General features: G+C 44.3%; 2 protein-coding genes and 2 long non-coding RNA genes across 8 annotated transcripts in view; 3 read left to right on the top strand and 1 right to left on the bottom strand.

The window, feature by feature from the left end:
• The window catches only part of LOC123753297 (uncharacterized), a 113,007-nt gene that overhangs the window by 34,252 nt on the left and 53,684 nt on the right, over positions 1-25,071 (top strand). The window lies entirely within an intron of this gene.
• Positions 3,632-5,062, top strand: LOC123765998 (uncharacterized). Its single transcript, XR_011230581.1, has 3 exons — positions 3,632-3,715; positions 3,867-4,070; positions 4,879-5,062. It is a non-coding gene; the product is annotated as an uncharacterized lncRNA (long non-coding RNA).
• Positions 6,160-25,071, bottom strand: part of LOC138372019 (uncharacterized) — a 141,298-nt gene continuing 122,386 nt past the window's right edge. The window contains exons 1-4 of one of the 5 annotated variants that reach the window (XM_069337082.1): positions 15,176-15,570; positions 14,813-14,908; positions 14,459-14,566; positions 6,160-6,541 (exon numbers count right to left, since the gene is read on the bottom strand). In XM_069337082.1, coding sequence (XP_069193183.1) covers positions 6,472-6,541; positions 14,459-14,566; positions 14,813-14,908; positions 15,176-15,555 — 654 coding nt within the window. In that variant the 5' untranslated portion in view covers positions 15,556-15,570 and the 3' untranslated portion in view covers positions 6,160-6,471. Of the gene's footprint in view, positions 6,542-6,818; positions 6,927-13,743; positions 14,129-14,458; positions 14,567-14,812; positions 14,909-15,175; positions 15,571-25,071 lie in introns of those variants that run through there. The other 4 variants (XM_069337083.1, XM_069337081.1, XM_069337085.1 and 1 more) reach the window with 4 other exon arrangements.
• LOC138371942 (uncharacterized) lies at positions 19,464-21,137 on the top strand. Its single transcript, XM_069336984.1, has 4 exons — positions 19,464-19,768; positions 20,001-20,096; positions 20,342-20,449; positions 20,751-21,137. The coding sequence occupies exons 1-4, from the start codon at positions 19,497-19,499 to the stop codon at positions 20,818-20,820; spliced, it is 546 nt and encodes a 181-aa protein (XP_069193085.1). The 5' UTR covers positions 19,464-19,496; the 3' UTR covers positions 20,821-21,137.

The following is a 25,071-nucleotide window of genomic DNA, read 5'->3' as shown; positions in this document are numbered from 1 at the left end:
CTTTCTCTCTGCTCTTCTTCTCTTTACTTAGATTTCACATGGCAGGTTCTTGATGACCTCCATGGAAGTGATCATTTCCCCATCCTTGTTTCCTTTTTCTCTTTTCGCCCTTCCCTCTCTTTCCCTAGGTGGCAGTTTGCTAAGGCGGACTGGACCCTATTTTCCCTCAGTGCTACTCTCTCTGACCTCTCCCTTCTGCCCCTCTCTCGCGCTCTCCTCCTCTTTTCATGACACTGTCTTCGACGCTGCCCTCCGCTCTATTCCTCGCTCTTCCTCTCGGGGTCCACGGAAGTGCGTTCCCTGGTGGAATGCGGACTGTGCTCGGGCTGTCCGCTGTAAGCGTGCAGCCTGGAAGAAGCACCGCCGTAGGCAGACGACCGATTCTTTTCTTTTCTTTCGGAAAGCGAGTGCGGTGGCCCGTAGGGCCATCCGTACGGCTAAACGTGAATGTTGGGCATCTTATGTCTCGACAATTACGTCCGAAACCCCTCTGGCCCAGATCTGGAAGCGTATCCGCAAGATAGCGGGTAAGTTCGTTCCCGATGTTTCACCGGTCCTTCACCTCCATGATACTCTTGTGGCGGACCCGTTGCAGGTCGCTTCCGAACTGGGTTCCCACTTTTCTTCTGTTAGCTCTGGTCTTCATCTTCCCCAATCTTTCCTTCTTCGTAAACCTGTCCTTGAGTCTCGTCCTTTAGATTTCTGCACTCATCTTCAGCTTCCCTATAATGATCCCTTCTCTCTCTCTGAACTTCGTTCTGCCCTGGCCCTCTGCGGTTCTACGGCGGCGGGCTCCGATGGTATTCATTATGAGATGCTTCGCCATCTCCCTCCGAGCACGTCTCAGTATTTACTGAGTCTGTATAATCGGATCTGGGAGTCGTCGTCAGTCCCTGAGGACTGGCTCGATGCCGTTGTCCTCCCTGTTCGCAAACCGGGGTCTCTGGGTACTTCCCCTAAGGACTTTCGCCCTATTGCTCTCACAAGTTGTCTGCAAACTCTTTGAACGTATGGTTAACGTTCGTCTGATGTGGTTCCTGGAACACCATCACCTCCTCTCCCCTTCTCAATTTGGTTTCCGCAAGTGCCGCAGCACGACAGATGTCCTGGTGAACTTGGAGGTCTATGTACGTACTGCTTTTGCTGCGAAGACCTCCGTTGTTGCCGTCCTTTTTGACCTAGAAAAGGCTTACGACACCACTTGGCGTTATCATATCCTATCTCAACTTCATTCTTTTGGCCTTCGTGGTCATCTCCCTCTCTTTCTCCGCAGCTTCCTCTCTCGTCGTTCCTTTCGGGTGCGCCTTGGTACCGCTCTCTCTCCCTCTTTTCAGCAATACGAAGGTGTGCCCCAGGGTAGTGTTCTGAGCACTACTCTTTTTCTGGTTGCCCTCAATGGTCTTCTTTCCTCTCTTCCTTCTGGTGTCTTCTCCGCTCTCTATGTCGATGATCTTACCCTTTGTTGTCAGGGTGATGATTCGCCTCTCCTTCAACGCCGGCTTCAACCTGCGATTGATGCCGTGTCGTCTTGGGCCACAGGTCATGGCTTCAAGTTCTCTACTTCTAAGACTTGTGCCATGACTTTTACGCGGAAACGGGTTGTTCTTCGTCCCTCTTTGTCACTTTATGGTCATCCCCTTGAATACAAAGATTCCGCGAAGCTTTTGGGGTTATTCCTTGACACTCGTTTGTCTTGGTCTCCCCATATCTCTTACCTCCGTGTTGAGTGCTCTAAGTCCCTTACCCTCCTTCGGGTCTTGTCCCATACTTCTTGGGGGGCAGATAGGCGCACTCTCCTTGCTTTACATTCCTCTCTCGTCCTGTCTAAGCTCGATTATGGTTGCCCTGCTTACTCGTCTGCTTCTCCTTCTACTTTTCGCCGTCTTGATGCTTTGCACCATACTGGGTTGCGCCTCAGTTCTGGTGCCTTTCGTTCGACTCCCGTCCTTAGCTTGTATGTTGACACTGGCTTCCTGTCTCTCCAGGACCGCCGTGATCACTACTGTCTTCGCTATCTTGCGCGTTCCTTGCAACATCCTTCCTCTCGTCTCTGTCGTGCTTTAACTTTTACCCCACCTGCGGTTCCTGTTCCTCTTCACCACCTCCCTCTTTCTGTCCGGTTATCTCGCCTGCAGGATTCTCTTTCCGTTCGTATTTCTGATGTTTCTCCTCGTGTTGTTCCTTCTTTGCCCCCGTGGAGGGTCCCTCTTCCGCGGTTTTGTACATCCTTGACTCGTATCACTAAAGCTTTTACCCCTCCTACAGTTCTAAAACGCCTTTTCCTCGAGCACTTTTCTTCTCACTCCCGCTCCGTTTCTGTCTTCACCGATGGGTCTAAGTCAGCGGACGGTGTTGGCTACTCTGTTGTTTTTCCTGATCGCACTTATATGTGTCGCTTGCCTCCGGAGACTAGCATCTTTACAGCGGAACTTTATGCTATTCTCTATGCTCTTCGTCTCCTGCTTTCTCGTTGTCAGTCTTCCTTTGTGGTTGTTGTTGACTCTCGTAGTGCCCTCATGGCTCTCGGGTGCTTTAATCCAGTTCATCCGGTAGTTGTCGAGATCCAGCATTGGCTGTTTCTCGTTCACAGTAAATTTAAGTCGGTTGAGTTTTGTTGGGTTCCCAGCCATATTGGCGTGTCTTTAAATGAGCGTGCGGATGCTGCCGCTAAGGAAGCTGTCCGCTCTTGTCCCATCTCTCGTAAAGGCATTCCGTATTCCGACTTTTACCCGGTTATCCATTCCTCAGTCCTTACCCGTTGGCAGGCTTCTTGGTTGTCTGTTACTGGTAACAAGCTACGTACTCTTAAATGTTGTTTCCTCGTGGCCGTCCTCCTTCCACCGTAACCGGCGGTGGGAAACAGCTCTAGCGAGGTTGCGTATTGGCCATACTCGCTTAACCCATGGTCACTTGATGGAGCGCCGCCCTGCTCCTTATTGTCCTAGTTGCATTGTCCCTCTTACGGTCGTGCATGTCCTTCTTGAATGTCCTGACTTCCAGGACGAGCGTGTGTCTTGCTTTCCGACCGCCCCTCGCGGTCACCTGTCCCTCGATAGAATTCTTGGTGACTCGGATACTTTTGATATCGTTCGCCTTATGCGTTTTTGCTCTCGTATTGGCATCCTTGGTGATATTTAGCGCCCTCTGATTATTTTGCGTATTTGATGGTGCTACATAGCCTTCCCGGTTTGGTGCCTTCTTTTGATAATTACTTACTTACTTGTAAGGGCCAATACGCCTTCTGCAGTTCCTTTATTGTGATATTCTTATGAAGGCTGGCAATCCAATTTGGTCAGCTGTAAAGACACTAAGACCCCCAGATCTGATGGTAAGAGTACTTATTTCCACAGAGTCAAGTGGAAGTTTAATGATGATTTTCCAGCATGAACTTCAGAAGCGTGTGTTGCTTACTTAGTTCAGTGCTGCTGGGGGACGAAGGTGAACTTGCCTCACCTCAGAAGGTGAGAAACCTTAGAGAGAGAGAGAAACCCCTTGTGAGAAGGTTGAAGGCATCCGGAATAGCAATTTTTTCCCCTCTAGTGTTTTCTTTATATTCAATTCATTGGTGTGCAAAAGCTGAACTGGATTTTAATTATATAATATTATCATGTGTAATTGAATATTCTTTTTTTCCAGGGTTTTCCCTATAGTACTTGGAATGGGAAGAACGTTGGACAAGGACTTTGTACTAAGTGGCTACTTAATTCCTAAAGGGGTGTGTTGCCTTCACTGTAATAAAGTGAACGTTCGCTTCATTTCCATATGAATATTGTGAAACATTGCCCTAAAAGGTCACTTTACATCAGCGTATAATAATGCATGTGTTATCTGTTTCATTAACTCGACACGTTTCTGGCGGCGCCCAGTGGATGGTGGCTATGCTCGGCATGCTGATGGGCTGGGACGAGTCCTTGTTCCCGCGGGCAAAGGAGTTTATTCCTGAGCGTTGGTTGAGGCACAAGCCCCTTGGCCCCATCCATCCCTATGCCACCCTGCCCTTTGGTGCTGGTACCAGGATGTGTATTGGTCGCCGCATTGCTGAGCAAAAAATGTTCACTTTTATCGCGAGGGTAAGTCGTCCAGTAGTCTCGCTAAAGTAAGTCGTCCAGTTGTGTCTCGCTAGAATTAGTCACCCAAAAATGTTTCTCTGCGCCAAGTAATCCAAGAATGGAGAACTCTTTCAATAAGACATGGAGTAATCGTTTTCGAGAAGACAAACACAGAACAACAAAAATAATTTGTTGTATTTAAGTGTTATCTATTGAAAGAAATGTTTTCGTTTTCTGTTACTGGCACTTGGAAAGTGTATTTTGTGATAGACTAAAGAAATATATTTATATTACAAAGTGAATAAGATTATAATTTAATAATTCATTGTGTCGGGGGACACGTAACCATTGTATATATACATGTTAGGCTTATATCGAGGTCCCCCCCCCCAAGGGTGGGGGGGGGGTACTTCGACCCTCCCTAGGATGCAGCCCCACAACAAGCTGATTAACCTATTTACAGTAGGTGAACAGGGAAATTATGGAATTGGAAACGCAGCTAATCATTTCCCTTCCGTTCGGAATCCGAACCCGGAATTAAAGATTTAGTCGAGAGCGAATCCGACTGTACTTCCGGGACCCTATAAATAATGATCTGCTATTTTAAAGTCTCGTGGCTTTTGTGAGGAAGATCTGCTAATTATCTGTTATGTCGAAATATACCCTAAAAATTGGGTTTGTTTTCCTGGTGAATCAGCCATGCTCCGTAGATCCAATTTGAAGAATTGAGTGGTTCTCTTTGTTGACTCGAAGAGAAGAAATAGCATTTACAAATATTAGTTTCCTTAAAAGAATGATTGTTTGATTAATAAATGTTATTCCTGTACAGGCCATGCAACGCTTCACTGTTGGTTATGAGTATGAAGACCTGGAACTCGTCAGTCGCCTCGTGTTCATTCCGTCACGGCCTCTCAAGTTCACCTTCACTCAGAGGAACTGATAGTGACCCTTGGATGACCCACAACACACATGCATATGACAGTATTGACTACTGTGAGTGACGAGTATTTATCAATAAAGAAAACTGTGGCTATCATAACTGAGATTCTGTACTTATTTTCCTTTAAGATAAATTACAAACTACATTGAAACACTACTATACACATCCCAGTGCTCTGTAAATCTTGATAATTCAATTATTGGTGATACAATTAGCAATGATACACTTATTGGTGGTACAATTAGTGAGATACAATCATTGGTGGTATAATTATTGAAGTGTCTTCTGTGTTGGCATCGTTATATTCCGGTCTTGTCCTTAATAATTATTGATATATTCATTAATGTGTATATCAACCATCATCGACTATGCAGCGGGTTGACCGCTGGATGTAATGAACTTGAGTCGAGGACGGGTTGTTTACAGAGTTGTAATTCGAACAGAGGTTGTCAACGAAGCACTGTTCGAGAAATATTCGAAAGTCCTCACTTGTGAGAGTCGTGTGTAAGACATTTTTCTATTAATAAACAGGGGGTTTGGCGACTGGATTAACAAGCTTTTGGCCTTTGTTGATTAGGGCAGGCTGTGATGAGGGCAGGCTGTGATGAGGGCAGGCTGTGATGAGGGCAGGCTGTGATGAGGGCAGGCTGTGATGAGGGCAGGCTGTGATGAGGGCAGGCTGTGATGAGGGCAGGCTGTGATGATTCAGGCAAGCATCTCGGCACTATAGTGTGTAAAGATTAATGTAAATGTATACAGGAATCCATCGTTGACTTGCTTTATTAATTGTGTATTGTGTATAGACGCTGCGAAGTCCGGAGTACACTTAAGATATCAACGAATTAAAGTTGGTATTAAGTTATATTAAGTTATAATGTATTGAAGTTATATCAACGGTGTTGAGCTTAAGGCCTACCAACGGTGGGAGGGTTACTAAGGTAAATTCATTAATATACCGAACAACCAAGAAGTATACTTTATAACCGAGAATAATTCAGGTTTGCATCTGTTTAGTGTCGTCATAAAGTGTAAGTTTGAGCATTATTATAAATAGTTTACCTCCGTAGTCATCAGCAAATGTTTCTCTAAAAAGATTAAATCAAAACATGTTGTAGTCTTTTGCTAATTATAATAAATATTAAAGTTATTTGTGAGAAATAAATTAGAAAATTTTGCCTTCATTGATAAACTTTATTCAACAGAAATATAATACATGTAAATATCAATATCTAAAGCATAATAAAATTGAAGTTCATAATGGCTTAGTACAACAAATCAAAATTAATTTTGTACAGTAGGATTCAAACTTGTATTAAACTTCATCGCTAACTAACCTAACCAGTTGTGGCTTCGGACAAAGACGCTCTATAAGAGGCGTTGACAGGACTAGTTAGACACGGGTCTCTGGAGGTCCTCTAGTGATACTGGAGAGGAACGCTGGCATCTTAAGAACACAACTTTCACTTCTTCACAAGACGTTATTTACAAGTTCTCTGTGGCTCTCCTCTTCCGGTCGAACGTGTGACTGAAACCAAGTCCAAAACTGTTGGACCTGTTGGAAATAGTTTTGCTTTAACATTTAAATGAGAAATAATAATTAATGAAGGTTCTTCACGAGACAAACTCTGAGCTGCGATGAAAATATCAAATATAATCTTACGAGGAAATGCAGACTTTATAACACTTATAAACTGTATATGAATACATGACAGAATCTATAGTAATGACACTGGCGGATGTTGTAATGGGCATTTGCACATGTTTACAGTGAAGGGTGTAACAGGTGTTAACAGCGAAGTGTGACGAGAACAGCTGGAAGAGAGGCCTACCTGCCGCCTCCACCCCGGGAGTGTTGAACACCGGCGGTGAAGGAGGTCTGTCTGTTGGGCTTATACACGTAACTCAAACTGGCTCCCACGTTCCTCTCGCTCCCAAGGCTGCATCATGGTATACAAATTACTACATTATCTGTGCTACTGTATAATTTATTGTACAGAATCTTTGTTTATATGATCTATATATAGATAAATATTTATAAAAAATATACTGTACTAAATTAACGAAGATGAATTTGTCCATTTTACTGTTTATATATTTCAACTTTGAGTTAAAATACTGAGCCAAAGTGTACCAACAGTTTACAAAAACAATGATAAACAGTGGAATATGGTTGTCTTACCCGGGAACTTTGGTGCGGTCAACACTGAGGCCGCCTTGGATTGTGTGTGTCGAAGGTGTGACCCAAGTTGATGGTAGCGCTGTCTCGCAGAGCCCTACAACACATGCAACATATCATACGTTATAGTCCCCTGACCCTTGAAATACACTGAACACACCCCATGTTCCGTGGAACATGAGATATAGTTCGTGGAACACATCCCATGTTCCACGACCCCTTCAACATACAGAACAATTCCCTTACATATCTTGTCCCTTATACTAGTAGGAGGTACCCAGTTGCATCATTTAAGTATAGGGTGCTCGTGGAATGCAAATCTGCTATAAGAACATTCATTTTGCATATCAATATCTGATTTTTTATAATTATGTACACATAATGTAACTGTATGGACTCCAAGGCCACTATTTCATTTACGCAGATTTCAGTGGGTTCCCCATTTGAGCCCTGATCCCGTAAAGGGGAGCAATAGGGCCAACCCTGACCCCTCTGTGTTGGCCAATCCCTTCCACTTAACCATGTAACTGAGTTACTTGGTAACTGGTAGGGTTACATGGTAACTGATAGGGGTTACATGGTAACTGGTAGGGTTACATGGTAACTGATAGGGGTTACATGGTAACTGGTAGGGTTACATAGTAAGCTACCAGGTGAGTTTAGCACCAAGCGACTGGCCTCCAACCTAGGACAGACTGTCAAAAAGAAATCTTTTATTGATGTAGATATAAAAGACTTCTCTCCAAAACCCTTATTGTTTCTATATAAGCAGTGAGCCGGTGTGTGATCTCCAATTCGTTACACAAGTATAATATATTAAGCTGTGAGGAGAGTCCACTTACCCACCACCCAGGCGTTCAGTGTTGGCGGATCCGGATACTGTGGTCTGTCGCTTTCTTCGTTCATGACTCAAACCATCTTCACCAGAGTTTAGGGACGGTTCTCGTCCCTCGACTTGCACCAAATATGAATCAAGCTCCTCGTCCGACGTGTAAATTGGCGCCAGATTGGTATCTTGTGTTGGTGTGTTGGTGAGCTGCAGTGACGAGCCCTGGAGGGGGCTGCCTGTCACCACTGCTAGGAGCAGGGCGCTCACTGTGAATGTTGTCTGCATGTTAAACTCTTGCTGAGGACAGTGGTGATGGACTCTCGGCTCCAGCAGGTTATATACTCCTGGACAAATTGTGGGAAATACCCCTCGACCAACAACAGCAAAATGATTTGTTGTCATTGTCTGATCGTGTCATTGACTGTGAAACGTAACAATCTGTCCTGCTTGGAGTTCCCGTCACTATTTTCCCAGAATTATTGAAACGTTCCCTCTGCTGAAGGAAAAAAAATATTTTAAGATTTTTTGGAAGGCAATCATCGACTTGTATATATTTATTAATTTCATAGTATATTATCATTGTACATGTTTATGTAAAATGTTAAGAGTGTATGGAAGCATTATAACCTTGACTACGATAATGCGTATATTTCTAGATATTTTGAAAGGCAATCATCAGCTTATATCTCTCTATTCATGTCGAAGTACATTGCAAGTAATATAAGTTTGTAGACAATTTTGAATATAAATAAGGGGAGAAGGAAGTAATTAAGGAATCTACATGACAGCATTTTAACTTAGACTAATAATGGCGAAGGAAACAGGCTGGCAATAGTAAGTTATTTAACAAATAATACAATTCAAGTCAAATAACTCCTCAGATCCAGATGAAGTATTTGACAGTATTAGGGTATTTGAAGTATTAGGGTTCTCTAAAAATGGAAAAAAAAGACCCGAGAGAGCCCTTGTCTTGCATATTCATTAGACTCGGGCAAGTTATCAGAGTTGTGGAAGGATGTAAGGGTGATTCATTCTCGATTTTTGACAAGGATGAGAGATCACTTTCATCTAATTTGTCGTCCAATTAACTTAATGTTTATTCTGAAGAAACTTGCTTTAACGATAACTGCAAAAGCCAATTGTTTACATTTTGAGAAACACAGATCAATGGGGGATTCACAACACGGCTTTCCAAAGAGTCGTTCATGTTTAACCAACTTTGACTCGTCTCTAGTAGATTTCAAGCACTTGAGATGGAAAGAATTGTGATTACTACCATCTCCACCCACTATCACCACCCACGGGACCAAAGAGCCCGCAAACCCCAGCAAACACACCTAGATGAGTACGTACACAGACAGACACAGACAGACAGACATAACCAACACACACACACACACACACACACACAGAACCAACACACACACAGAACCAACACACACACACACACACACACACACTATACCTACACAGACCCTACACACACACTATACCTACACACACACACACACACACACACACACACACACACACACACACACACACACACACACACACACACACACACACACACACACACACTATACCTACACAGACCCTACACACACGCTATACCTACACAGACCCTACACACCCACACACTTACACTATACCTACACAGACCCTACACACACACACACACACACACACACACACACACACACACACACACACACACACACACACACACACACACACACACACTATACCTACACAGACCCTACACACACACAATACCTACACACACACACACACACACACACACACACACTATATCAACACAGACCCTACACACACACACTGTACCTACACAGACCCTACACACACACACACTATACCTACACAGACCCTACACACACACACACTGCCGACACACTCACACAAGTGTACATAAATGAGTTCCAATACTCACCAACACGTGCAATATCTGCTGTTGCGTGTCACGTCAAACATTACTTCCGATACAGTCAGTAACTATTTGATTGTTCCTTGTTGCACACTTCAGCTTACTGTGGCATCATTATCCATAGATCTACTTGATAAATATATAAATAATTGCTACTAAATGATTGTATGCACTTTATGGTTTACCCCAGAAACTGTTGTGTTGTCACTGTCATGTCACAGTGACTACATCTCTGCGTCTATGACAGAACTTGTCCTGAAGGTGCAGCTGGCTTGTCATTCTCAGTGTCAGTGTGAACACGTTCTCCTCAACCAACTGCTTAAGCGTTCACTTCCCTGCGCGTTCTCGGTGTGAAGATGTCAGGAAAATATGTATAAGATGAACATGAATATTTCTTGAGGGCGAGTAATCCCTCCAGACATTGATTCGTTAAATTTGTTTTATCAAGAATTGAAGATGAATAATTTACATTTAGAATCTCGGGTCTGGTGAGAATGTGAAGATGCTGCATGTCCTCGTGAATGTGAAGATGCTGCATGTCCTCGTGAATATGGAGATGCTGCATGTCCTCGTGAATGTGGAGATGCTGCATGTCCTCGTGAATGTGGAGATGCTGCATGTCCTCGTGAATGTGGAGATGCTGCATGTCCTCGTGAATGTGAAGATGCTGCATGTCCTCTGTTGTGTGAGTTGCTTGAGACAGTAACTTGGTGTGAGACTGTCAGCTTGAGACAGTGACTTGGTGAGAGACTGTCAGCTTGAGACAGTAACCTGGTGTGAGACTGTCAGCTTGAGACAGTGACCTGGTGTGGGACTGTCAGCTTGAGACAGTGACCTGGTGTGGGACTGTCAACTTGAGACAGTGACCTGGTGTGAGACTGTCAGCTTGAGACAGTGACTTGGTGAGAGACTGTCAGCTTGAGACAGTAACTTGGTGTGAGACTGTCAGCTTGAGACAGTAACTTAGTGTGGGACTGTCAGCTTGAGACAGTGACCTGGTGTGGGACTGTCAGCTTGAGACAGTGACCTGGTGTGGGACTGTCAGCTTGAGACAGTGACCTGGTGCGAGACTGTCAGCTTGAGACAGTGACCTGGTGTGAGACTGTCAGCTTGAGACAGTGACCTGGTGTGAGACTGTCAACTTGAGACAGTGACCTGGTGTGAGACTGTCAGCTTGAGACAGTGACCTGGTGTGAGACTGTCAGCTTGAGACAGTAACTTAGTGTGGGACTGTCAGCTTGAGACAGTGACCTGGTGTGAGACTGTCAGCTTGAGACAGTGACCTGGTGTGAGACTGTCAGCTTGAGACAGTGACCTGGTGTGAGACTGTCAGCTTGAGACAGTGACCTGGTGTGAGACTGTCAGCTTGAGACAGTGACCTGGTGTGAGACTGTCAGCTTGAGACAGTGACCTGGTGTGAGACTGTCAGCTTGAGACAGTGACCTGGTGTGAGACTGTCAACTTGAGACAGTGACCTGGTGTGAGACTGTCAGCTTGAGACAGTGACCTGGTGTGAGACTGTCAGCTTGAGACAGTAACTTAGTGTGGGACTGTCAGCTTGAGACAGTGACCTGGTGTGGGACTGTCAGCTTGAGACAGTGACCTGGTGTGAGACTGTCAGCTTGAGACAGTGACCTGGTGTGAGACTGTCAGCTTGAGACAGTAACTTAGTGTGGGACTGTCAGCTTGAGACAGTGACCTGGTGTGGGACTGTCAGCTTGAGACAGTGACCTGGTGTGAGACTGTCAGCTTGAGACAGTGGCCTGGTGTGAGACTGTCAGCTTGAGACAGTAACTTAGTGTGGGACTGTCAGCTTGAGACAGTGACCTGGTGTGAGACTGTCAGCTTGAGACAGTGACCTGGTGTGAGACTGTCAGCTTGAGACAGTGACCTGGTGTGAGACTGTCAGCTTGAGACAGTGACCTGGTGTGAGACTGTCAGCTTGAGACAGTGACCTGGTGTGAGACTGTCAGCTTGAGACAGTGACATGGTGTGAGACTGTCAGCTTGAGACAGTAACTTAGTGTGGGACTGTCAGCTTGAGACAGTGACCTGGTGTGGGACGGTCAGCTTGAGACAGTGACCTGGTGTGAGACTGTCAGCTTGAGACAGTGACCTGGTGTGAGACTGTCAGCTTGAGACAGTAACTTAGTGTGGGACTGTCAGCTTGAGACAGTGACCTGGTGTGGGACTGTCAGCTTGAGACAGTGACCTGGTGTGGGACTGTCAGCTTGAGACAGTGACCTGGTGTGAGACTGTCAGCTTGAGACAGTGATCTGGCGAGAGACTGTCAGCTTGAGACAGTGAACTGGTGTGAGACTGTCAGCTTGAGACAGTGATCTGGCGAGAGACTGTCAGTTTGACTCACTGACCTTGAAGACCTAGCCAAGTGTGACTCAGTTATCAGGCAATATATTACAAGATTTTTGTTTCCCACTTTGGCTTCCTGGGCTGTTATTAGGGAAGACCTTGACCTACATGGGGGACCTTGACCTACATGGAGGACCTTGACCTACATGGGGGACCTTGACCTACATGGGGGACCTTGACCTACATGGGGGACCTTGACCTACATGGGGGACCTTGACCTACATGGGAGACCTTGACCTACATGGGGGACCTTGACCTACATGGGGGACCTTGACCTACATGGGGGACCTTGACCTACATGGGGGACCTTGACCTACAAGGGAGACCTTGACCTACATGGGGGACCTTGACCTACATGGGGGACCTTGACCTACATGGGGGACCTTGACCTACATGGGGGACCTTGACCTACATGGGAGACCTTGACACGGGTCAATGCTATTTCGACGGACCGAGACGTCGTCGTGTCTTCATCTTGTGGTGTATGGTCTGGTCATCATATCTTCAGCCACGTTATTGTGACTCACAGTCTGCTATTTCTACTTTCCTGATAATTTATTCTGTTAATGTTTAAGTATTGTTAGGTTTGTTTCTCTGAATACTTTAAAAGGTGGTAAAATTGCCCGAAACGCATTGCGTAATAGTGGCTTTAGGCATTGTATGTACTAGCTCTATCTATATGTCAATCCATTAATGTAACATCACTTGTATGTATATACCTTACCTGAATAAACATCTGAATCTGAATCTGAATCTGAAAATGTTTTAATGGGTTGTTGTGTTAATGTTTGAGAATGTTTTATTAATATAAATATCAGCATATTCACGGCTGTGTGAATACTGTATAAATAATATCTACGACACACGAAGCGAGACAAGTGATTTTACCCATCCACTTGAGCTGGACGGTAGAGCGATGGACTGGCTTCATGCAGGTCGGCGTTCAATCCTGGACAGTCCACAAGTGGTTGGGCACCATTCCTTCCTTCCCGTCCCATCCCAAATCCTTATCCTGACCCCTTCCCAGTGCTATATAGTCGTAATGGTTTGGCGCTTTTTCCTCACAGTTCATTAATTCATTCATTGGTAGATGATTGAGGTGTGTGTGTGTGTGTGTGTGTGCTCCGTGCTCCGTGCTCCAGCATCTCCGTCACGTCACATTGGCTCTTGACGTTTCCGATATTCCTGCTGGTAATTTGCTCCTTCGTCGAAGCGTCAAGATGCTCATCCATTAAGACGGTACACGAGTAAGGAACAGCAACAACAAGAGGGGAAGATATGGCAGTACTTGTAACATGCTTGTAACATACTTGTAACATGCTTGTAACATGGCTTGTAACGTCACCCTCACCAGACTTTGGTCAGCATGTGAGCATAACAAAGTAACACAAGAGACCAACATACTAAAGATTATCCAGATAATAATAAAAAGCCGTTCTATTTATTGTTAAATTTATTTAAATACGTCTATAATATTGTTCAATGATAACATTATGGGCCCTATTGAACTAATGTTCATAATGAAATGATGAAAGAAATAACAATGTATTGTAGAATTCGAACCTCTAGACTAAGAATTCCTTGTGACTCCACACTCCCAGTTGCTTCCAGGCCAAGGTAGGCCTATTAATATGAGAGGCGTTGACAGGACTAGTTAGACGCGGGTCTCTGGAGGCCCTCTAGTAACACTGGAGAGGAACGCTGGCATCTTAAGAACACACTCAACTTTCACTTCTTCTCAAGACGTTATTTACAAGTTCTCTGTGGATCTCCTCTTCCGGCCGAACGTGTGACTGAAACCAACTCCAAAATTGTTGGATCTGTTGGAAATAAAGTTTTGTTGTAACATTTAAATGAGAAATAATAATTAATGAAGGTTCCTCACGAGACAAACTTTGAGCTGCGATGAAAATATCAAATATAATCTTACGAGGAAATGCAGACTTTATAACACTTATAAACTGTATATGAATACATGACAGAATCTATAGTAATGACACTGGCGGATGTTGTAATGGATCATTTGCTCATGTTTATAGAAAAGCGTGTAGCAGGTGTTTAGACTGAAGCGTGTAGCAGGTGTTTAGATTGAAGGGTGTAGCAGGTGTTAACAGCGAAGTGTGACGAGAACAGCTGGAAGAGAGGCCTACCTGCGGCCTCCACCCCGGGAGTGTTGAAAACCGGCGGTGATGGAGGTCTGTTTGTTGGGCTTGAACTCGTAACCCAAATTGGCTCCCACGTTCCTCTCACTCCCAAGGCTGCATCATGGTATACAGATTACTACATTATCTGTGCTACTGTATAATTTATTGTACTGAATCTTTGTTTATATGATCTATATATAGATAAATATTTATCAACAAAACAAAAACTGTACTAAATTAACAAAGCTTTACTTGTCCATTTTACTGTTTATATATTTCAACTTTGAGTTAAAATACTGAGCCAAAGTGTACCAACAGTTTACAATAACAATGATAAACAGTGGAATATGGTTGTCTTACCCGGGAACTTTGGTGCGGTCAACACTGAGGCCGCCTTGGATTGTGTGTTTGTTGACGGTGTGACCCAAGTTGATGCTAGCGCTGTCTCGCCGAGCCCTGCAACACATGCAACACTTCATATGTTATAGTTCCCAGACCCTTTCAACACACTACATGTCATAGTCCCTAGACCTTTACAATACAGAGAACACTCTACATATTATAGTCCCTCTGAGCCTTGCAACACATACAACACTACACATGTTAGTCCTATTACACCTCTCTGCCTTTCTTATAACATTTACACAACTCTTCCTCTAATGATTTTATTAGCAATTCGTTACACAAGTATAATATATTAAGCTGTGAGGAGAGTCCACTTACCCACCACCCAGGTGTTCAGTGTTGGCGGATCCGGATACTGTGGTCTGTCGCTTTCTTCGTTCATGACTCAAACCATCTTCACCAGAGTTTAGGGACGGTTCTCGTCCCTCGTCTTGCACTAAATATGGATCAAGCTCCTCGTCCGACGTGTAATTTGGCGCCAGATTGGTATCTTGTGTTGGTGTGTTGGTGAGCTGCAGTGACGAGCCCTGGAGGGGGCTGCCTGTCACCACTGCTAGGAGCAGGGCGCTCACTGTGAGTGTTGTCTGCATGTTAGACTTGCTGAGGACAGTGGTGACGGACTCTCGGCTCCAGGAGGTTATATAGATCAGGATAACCAATGGGAATCTCCCGCACCCACCGACAGCATAAATAACCATTTCGGAATTACGGGAACTTGCCGTTGATCTCACACAATGCTTCATCGGGCACTCCGGAACCAGTTTTCCGAGAACTCTGAGTTCATGCCGCTAGTAAAATATATTTACACAATAATTGGATCCCTGGCTTATGCGTCAGCATTTTTTCTTTTTCTTTTTTGTAGATAAGAATATATTTGATCCTTTTCGTTTCATTTTGAACATTTTCATGGCTCGTTGAGATTCCTGCTCTAGACTGATGATATTCTGAAGACGGGAGAAGGGCGGAGTGCTGGAGGATGATGACGGTGAAGGTGAGTGCTGGAGGATGATGACGGTGAAGGTGAGTGCTGGAGGATGATGACGGTGAAGATGAGTGCTAGAGGATGATGACGGTGAAGATGAGTGCTGGAGGATGATGACGGTGAAGATGAGTGCTGGAGGATGATGACGGTGAAGATGAGTGCTGGAGGATGACGGGGCAAGGTGAGTGTACCGACCTCTTTGTATTGGTTCTGGAAGCATTTTTTGCGTGTGTTGCTGAGTGAGGGTTCTCAGCGCCCGCCTTCCTGGTGTGTGTGTGACGTGTGTGAGGTCCTGTGTTATTGTGCACCCCATATTCCTCCTCTCCTTCCCTCTCTCCCACCCTCTCCATCTTTCTCCCCTCTCCATATATTTAATACTTCTCGTCCCTTTCCACCCCCCCCCCTCCCCCCCCTCTCTCTCTCTCTCTCTCTCTCTCTCTCTCTCTCTCTCTCTCTCTCTCTCTCTCTCTCTCTCTCTCTCTCTCTCTCTCTCTCTCTCTCTCTCTCTCTCTCTCTCTCTCCTCTCTCTCTCTCTCTCTCTCTCTCTCTCTCTCTCTCTCTCCTCTCTCTCTCTCTCTCTCTCTCTCTCTCTCTCTCTCTCTCTCTCTCTCTCTCTCTCTCTCTCTCTCTCTCTCTCTCTCTCTCTCTCTCTCTCTCTCTCTCTCTCTCTCTCTCTCTCTCTCTCTCTCTCTCTCTCTCTCTCTCTCTCTCTCTCTCTCTCTCTCTCTCTCTCTCTCTCTCTCTCTCTCTCTCTCTCTCTCTCTCTCTCTCTCTCTCTCTCTCTCTCTCTCTCTCTCTCTCTCTCTCTCTCTCTCTCTCTCTCTCTCTCTCTCTCTCTCTCTCTCTCTCTCTCTCTCTCTCTCTCTCTCTCTCTCTCTCTCTCTCTCTCTCTCCTCTCTCTCTCTCTCTCTCTCTCTCTCTCTCTCTCTCTCTCTCTCTCTCTCTCTCTCTCTCTCTCTCTCTCTCTCTCTCTCTCTCTCTCTCTCTCCTCTCTCTCTCTCTCTCTCTCTCTCTCTCTCTCTCTCTCTCTCTCTCTCTCTCTCTCTCTCTCTCTCTCTCTCTCTCTCTCTCTCTCTCTCTCTCTCTCTCTCTCTCTCTCTCTCTCTCTCTCTCTCTCTCTCTCTCTCTCTCTCTCTCTCTCTCTCTCTCTCTCTCTCTCTCTCTCTCTCTCTCTCTCTCTCTCTCTCTCTCTCTCTCTCTCTCTCTCTCTCTCTCTCTCTCTCTCTCTCTCTCTCTCTCTCTCTCTCTCTCTCTCTCTCTCTCTCTCTCTCTCTCTCTCTCTCTCTCTCTCTCTCTCTCTCTCTCTCTCTCTCTCTCTCTCTCTCTCTCTCTCTCTCTCTCTCTCTCTCTCTCTCTCTCTCTCTCTCTCTCTCTCTCTCTCTCTCTCTCTCTCTCTCTCTCTCTCTCTCTCTCTCTCTCTCTCTCTCTCTCTCTCTCTCTCTCTCTCTCTCTCTCTCTCTCTCTCTCTCTCTCTCTCTCTCTCTCTCTCTCTCTCTCTCTCTCTCTCTCTCTCTCTCTCTCTCTCTCTCTCTCTCTCTCTCTCTCTCTCTCTCTCTCTCTCTCTCTCTCTCTCTCTCTCTCTCTCTCTCTCTCTCTCTCTCTCTCTCTCTCTCTCTCTCTCTCTCTCTCTCTCTCTCTCTCTCTCTCTCTCTCTCTCTCTCTCTCTCTCTCTCTCTCTCTCTCTCTCTCTCTCTCTCTCTCTCTCCTTTCCCATATTTAAATATCCTCCATTCTCCTTCTCATTTTTCAAACATACCCCCCTCTCTCTCTCTCTCTCTCTCTCTCTCTTTTTAAATATCCTCCATTCTCCTTCTCGCTCTTCAAACATACCCCTCTCTCTTCTGTTATCTTTCCTTCTCTCTCTCTCTATCTCTACCTGTCTCTATCTGTCTGTCTGTCTCTGTGTGTTGTTGTAAGTCCGTCTCTGCTTTTCAATTTGTCTTCTTCTGGCTCTCTCGTTGCCCTGGGCGACCCGGTCTCTGCACTTGTCGCTCTTTGGTCTTTTGTAATCCTAATTAGTTTATCGCCCAGTTCTCAGGAACTTCAGTCCTCTTTTGCCCCACGAATAAAGGGTTGCCAAGCCAATCGGAACAAAACTGTAGCAATGTGCCAGACCTCTGTATCAAGTGACTTGCTGGGTTACCCTGAAAGCAGCTTCGCCAGCTCTATCAATTGCTCTGTATTGAAGGTATAGGTACTGACCAGTGTGGAGGCACGTGTGTAGTCCCACATCACTAGCTTACCATCCTTCCAGGGGAAGCATTGCGACCCCGTCCGAACACTTCTGAGTGCCGCTGGAGCTGTATAGGTGCAGTTATCTTTGTGCCGGGCAGCGGACTGTGGCGAGGCTCCTCTTGATAACGCCATAGATTTCTTAAGGTCTTGCCCCCTATGATTTACAACATATGACTGTGATGGCTGTATTGATCTGCCTAATTCTTTTCCATAGCTACACCTGTGTACGGTGAGGACAGGGACGGCAAGACGAAGGGCTACACCAATACGATGAGTGTCGTGATTAAGGAGATTTCCCAGAGTTGAGTTGAGTACGGCAGATTATAAATTCCCTGCATGGAGTGTGCATTTGCCACTAGGAGGCGGTCTTTGTTCTCGCAAATGCATTTTCGAGCATTATTTACATAAACTTTTCCCTTATGGGACTCTCCTAGTGAGCTTGTCTGTGATCTTTTGGCGCTGGTGGTCGGGGCGAGGGGTGGGTGGGCCAGCTAGTGTGTATCCCACTAACTGGCTCCTTCGGTAACCTCTACATCGTGAGCTCCTTCCGGGTCCCTCATGTGCTCTGTCAGGATCTTCACTACTAATTAGCAGGCAGCGATGTACGAGGATAAGAATGCTGGTAGTGGTACCTCTGTTGCATTGCGCATGCTTACTGCACATGTATAAGTCTGACTGTTGTGTTGCTTGATCCCACTCTCGTCTAAGACTAGGTTGAATGCCTTCCTGAATATATTTACTCACACGAGTCGAGGAAATATAAGGACATGCTCGTACCCTGTGCAAGTAGTACGAGCATGTCCAACAAGAGAAATGCTCTGAAAGAAGGTTTGGAAGCCACCACGAGCCACAACTTTAAAGCCAGTTTCGGCAAAGAATTCAAACGTCATGTAACATGTAAACCACGGCTTGTACGGGGGGGGGGGGGGGGGGGAGCGGGGGAGCGGGGCATTAAGAGCTAAACATCTGTCCCTCGAAGACACGTATAGGTATGTACTGTTAGGTGAGGTAATAACAGTATATATGGAGTCAGTCTCTGGATGACCATACTGCCTCAGCATTATCGTAGTCTAGGTTATAATGCTTCCATACAGACTCCTTAATTTAACATTTTACTCAAACATGTATAATGATAATATACTATGAAATGTATAAATAGATACAAGTCGATGATTGCCTTCCAAAAAATCTAAAAATATTTGTTTTTACTTCAGCAGAGGGAACGTTTCAATAACACTGGGAAAATAGTGACGGGAACTCCAAGCAGGACAGATTGTTGCGTCTCACAGTCAAGGACACGATCAGAAAATGACAACAAATCATTTTGCTGTTGTTGGTTGAGGGTATTTCCCACAATTTGTCCAGGAGTATATAACCTGCTGGAGCCGAGAGTCCGTCACCACTGTCCTCAGCAAGTCTAACATGCAGACAACACTCACAGTGAGCGCCCTGCTCCTAGCAGTGGTGACAGGCAGCCCCCTCCAGGGCTCGTCACTGCAGCTCACCAACACACCAACACAAGATACCAATCTGGCGCCAATTTACACGTCGGACGAGGAGCTTGATCCATATTTGGTGCAAGACGAGGGACGAGAACCGTCCCTAAACTCTGGTGAAGATGGATTGAGTCATGAACGAAGAAAGCGACAGACCACAGTATCCGGATCCGCCAACACTGAACACCTGGGTGGTGGGTAAGTGGACTCTCCTCACAGCATAATATATTATACTTGTGTAACGAATTGCTAATAAAAATCTTAGAGGAAGAGTTGTGTAAATGTTATAAAAAAGGCAGAGAGGTGTAATAAGACTAACATGTGTAGTGTTCTATGTGTTGCAAGGCTCAGGGGACTATAATATGTAGTGTGTTCTCTGTATTGCACGGGCCTGGGGACTGTGATATATGAAGTGTTGCATGTGTTGCAGGGCTCGGCGAGACAGCGCTAGCATCAACTTGGGTCACACCTTCGACAAACACACAATCCAAGGCGGCCTCAGTGTTGACCGCACCAAAGTTCCCGGGTAAGACAACCATATTCCACTGTTTATCATTGTTATTGTAAACTGTTGGTACACTTTGGCTCAGTATTTTAACTCAAAGTTGAAATATATAAACAGTAAAATGTACAAATTAAGATTCGTTAATATAGCACAGTTTTTATATTTTGATAAATATTCATCTATATATAGATCATATATACAAATATTTAGTACAATAAATTATACAGTAGCACAGATAATGTAGTAATCTGTATACCATGATGCAGCCTTGGGAGCGAGAGGAACGTGGGAGCCAATTTGGGTTACGAGTTCAAGCCCAACAAACAGACCTCCATCACCGCCGGTTTTCAACACTCCCGGGGTGGAGGCGGCAGGTAGGCCTCTCTTCCAGCTGTTCTCGTCACACTTCGCTGTTAACACCTGTTACACCCTTCAGTCTAAACACCTGCTACACCCTTCACTGTAAACATGTGCAATTTGCCCCAGTACAACATCCGTCAGTGTCATTACTATAGATCCTGTCATGTGTTGATATACAGTTTGTAAGTGGCATATAGTCTTCCTTTTAACGTAAGATTATATTTGATGTTTTCAGCTAAAAGTTTGTCTCGTGAAGAACCTTCATTAATTAATATTTCTCTCTTAAATGTTAAAACAAAACTTTATTTCCAACAGGTCCAACAGTTTTGGACTTGGTTTCAGTCACACGTTCGGCCGGAAGAGGAGAGCCGCAGAGAACTTGTAAATAACGTCTTGTGAAGAAGTGAAAGTTGAGTGTGTTCTTGAGATGCCAGCGTTCCTCTCCAGTATTACTAGAGGGCCTCCAGAGACCCGTGTCTAACTAGTCCTGTCAATGCCTCTCATAGGCCTACTTAGGCCTGGAAGCAATTGGTACTGTGGGTGAGAGGGAATTCCTAGTCCAGGGATTCGAATCCTACTCTGCATTAATAATTTTGGATATGTTGTATTAAGGCATTACGAACTTTAGTTTGATTATGACTTTAGTATTGATATTGTCTCTTATTTTATTTTTCTTCAATAAATGAATAATTGAATTCAAAAGTGTCTATTTTTGTCTCAAAAAAGAGCACTAAGTTAGTCTTTCTTCATAATTAGCAAAAATAAAATTTTGTGTATTTTTTATTTAAAATACACACAAAAATACAAATATTTTGGGTAACAAATAACTTTTGTGAAAAAATTACAGATTACTACGAGGTAAACCATCTGTAATAATGCTCAAACTTACACTTTATACTGACACTAAACTGATGCAAACCTGAATTATGCTCAGGGGTAAAGTATACTTTCGCGGTAAACTATCGTATCGGGCTTAATAACAAAAAAGGCACACTTGTAGTTAGTTTTTTATTTACATTTTGCAATCCTTCAGATAGAATAGAGCAGCAGCCGTATAGTGTTGTGTATACCTAAGCCTGTTAATAATAAAAAAGAGTCAATCAACTTCCCGACCCTTCACCATCTTCTCTAACTTATTTATTTATTTATTTGTATATATACAAGAAAGTACATTGGTATTGTGAGGATACACAATGCTCTCTAGAGTGGAGTACAGCTGCACAATGACAGCCCCTTTCAAAGCTGGAGAAATTGCTGACCTGGAGAGCGTGCAGAGATCCTTTACTGCTAGAATCCACTCAGTAAAACATCTAAACTATTGGTACCGACTAAAGAGCCTAAATCTGTACTCCCTTGAGCGCAGGCGGGAGAGATACATAATAATTTACACGTGGAAAATATTAGAGGGGCTGGTCCCAAACCTGCACACAGAAATAACATCACATGAGACCAGAAGACATGGCAGGATGTGCAGAATACCCCCGTTGAAAAGCGGAGGTGCGACAGGTACTCTGAGAGAACAGAGGCCCGAGACTGTTCAACACGCTTCCGCTACACATAAGGGGCATAACTGGCCGACCCCTCAGTGTTCAAGAGAGAACTATCAACATCAGAGGCCCGAGACTGTTCAACACGCTTCCGCTACACATAAGGGACATAACTGGCCGACCCCTCAGTGTTCAAGAGAGAACTATCAACATCAGAGGCCCGAGACTGTTCAACACGCTTCCGCTACACATAAGGGACATAACTGGCCGACCCCTCAGTGTTCAAGAGAGAACTATCAACATCAGAGGCCCGAGACTGTTCAACACGCTTCCGCTACACATAAGGGGCATAACTGGCCGACCCCTCACAGTGTTCAAGAGAAAACTGGATAAGCACCTCCAAAGGATACCTGATCAACCAGGCTGTGATTCATACGTCAGGCTGCAAGCAGCCGCGTCCAACAGTCTGGTTGATCAGTCCAGCAACCAGGAGGCCTGGTCGACGACCGGGCCGCGGGGACACTAAGCCCCGGAAGCACCTCAAGGTAACCTCAAGGTATACATAGCATAGTAATTACAATCTTGTAAAGCCACTAACTAGTACGCGCAGCGTTTCGGCTCAGTATTTTAACTCAAAGTTGAAATATATAAACAGTAAAATGCGCAAATAAGGCTTCGTTAATTTAGTAGTTTTTATTTTGTTGATAAATATTTATGTATGCTATGTAACTTTACTACCTTCCCTACCCTACACCACTTACTCTCCCCTACACAACCTTTTTATCCTTCACCATTTTCCCTACCTTGCACCATCTTCCCTATTATTTGATCATAATGCTATTTCCCACAAAGGGGCCGGCCTTGGGGCTCGACCATTTTGTGTATACATGATATACACACTCACTCCACACATTCTCTTGTGCTAGTTACTCTTACAAAACCTTTTTCATAAATTCTAATCATGTTTTGAAACTCTTGTTTAGATAGACATAATGGAACCCGCAGGGGTATCACACCAGAAGTATTTCTCGATATTTCTCTGATATTTCTCGAGTCTGACTAAATGTAAACAAACGCGCCATACACAAAAACACCCAATATATATGGAATTTCCTCCTTAATTAATGAATTAAAAAATTGTCTAACATAAAGTATACTTCATTCGATGCAACTGGTGTACAGGAGACCTTAACTGCTCGACCATCACGACCGCACAAAAGATGATGGTAGCCCAGGCTATTTGCCCATCATCCCGACGGCTCAGCTTTGCTGGTAGTCTTGGGCATAGTATTTTATCAAATCACCTCATTTTTGGGGGCCACGTGAGCAAAACAAATGCAAACAAGCCTGAATGGTCCCAAGGCATATATGCAACTGAAAACTCAGTTTGGGTTCGAGTCACTTCTGGGGTGTGGAGTTTTCAGTTGCATATATGCCTGGGGACCATTCAGGCTTGTTCGCAAATATATATATATATATATAACTTTAGAACACTTTCCCACCAGGAGACTCGAACCCTAGCCAGCACAGAAGCCTTCCAGCAACTGGCATAACAGGTACGCCTTAACCCTCTCCACCACCTGCTCAGACCCTTAAAAGAGATGGTAATTTCGGAGTATTTAAATACCACAAAGATCACCACCTCCCAAGAGCACTAGAGCAAGTGAGGGGTCATTTAGACGTTAATTTCATCAAGTCCCTGTTAATATGGGAAGACAGTGTCTATGCTTAAGGCACAACTCTCCTAAACACAAGAGTCAAGTATACAACTTTAGAACACTTTCCCACCAGGAGACTCGAACCCTAGCCAGCACAGAAGCCTTCCAGCAACTGGCATAACAGGTACGCCTTAACCCTCTCCACCACCTGCTCAGACCCTTAAAAGAGATGGTAATTTCGGAGTATTTAAATACCACAAAGATCACCACCTCCCAAGAGCACTAGAGCAAGTGAGGGGTCATTTAGACGTTAATTTCATCAAGTCCCTGTTAATATGGGAAGACACAGTGTCTATGCTTAAGGCACAACTCTCCTAAACACGAGAGTCAAGTATACAACTTTAGAACACTTTCCCACCAGGAGACTCGAACCCTAGCCAGCACAGAAGCCTTCCAGCAACTGGCATAACAGGTACGCCTTAACCCTCTCCACCACCTGCTCAGACCCTTAAAAGAGATGGTAATTTCGGAGTATTTAAATACCACAAAGATCACCACCTCCCAAGAGCACTAGAGCAAGTGAGGGGTCATTTAGACGTTAATTTCATCAAGTCCCTGTTAATATGGGAAGATATATATATATATATATATATATATATATATATATATATATATATATATATATATATATATATATATATATATATATATATATATATATATATATATATATATATATATTATTAAATATGACCGAAAAAGTAAGATTAATAATTCTAACACGAATTTTCTCAATCTTTCGTACATTACGCTTCACTGTTGGAGGTAAATCAAAAATCACTTCTCCAAAATTCATTTTTATTTCTAGTCTGACGCGACACGGGCGCGTTTCGTAAAACTTATTACATTTTCAAAGACTTCACAAATACACAACTGATTAGAACTTACGTATCTCTGCTATTATATCTACATTTGAGTGAGGTGGGAGGGGTGATGTGGCATTAACACAAGACAGAACATGAGGGGATATTAATAGGGTATTAAAAGTATCAACACAAGACAGAACAGAAACAATGGGTATTGAATAGAAGTGTTTGTAGAAAGCCTATTGGTCCATATTTCTTGATGCTTCTATATTGGAGCGGAGTCTTGAGGTGGGTAGAATATAGTTGTGCAATAATTGGCTGTTGATTGCTGGTGTTGACTTCTTGACGTGTAGTGCCTCGCAAACGTCAAGCCGCCTGCTATCGCTGTATCTATCGATGATTTCTGTGTTGTTTACTAGGATTTCTCTGGCGATGGTTTGGTTATGGGAAGAGATTATATGTTCCTTAATGGAGCCCTGTTGCTTATGCATCGTTAAACGCCTAGAAAGAGATGTTGTTGTCTTGCCTATATACTGGGTTTTTTGGAGCTTACAGTCCCCAAGTGGGCATTTGAAGGCATAGACGACGTTAGTCTCTTTTAAAGCGTTCTGTTTTGTGTCTGGAG

Source organism: Procambarus clarkii, chromosome 37 (assembly GCF_040958095.1).
Source record: "Procambarus clarkii isolate CNS0578487 chromosome 37, FALCON_Pclarkii_2.0, whole genome shotgun sequence".
Classification (NCBI taxonomy): Eukaryota; Metazoa; Arthropoda; class Malacostraca; order Decapoda; family Cambaridae; genus Procambarus; species Procambarus clarkii.
The sequence above is the reverse complement of the archived record's forward strand: the minus strand, read 5'-3'. Positions and strand labels throughout refer to the sequence as shown.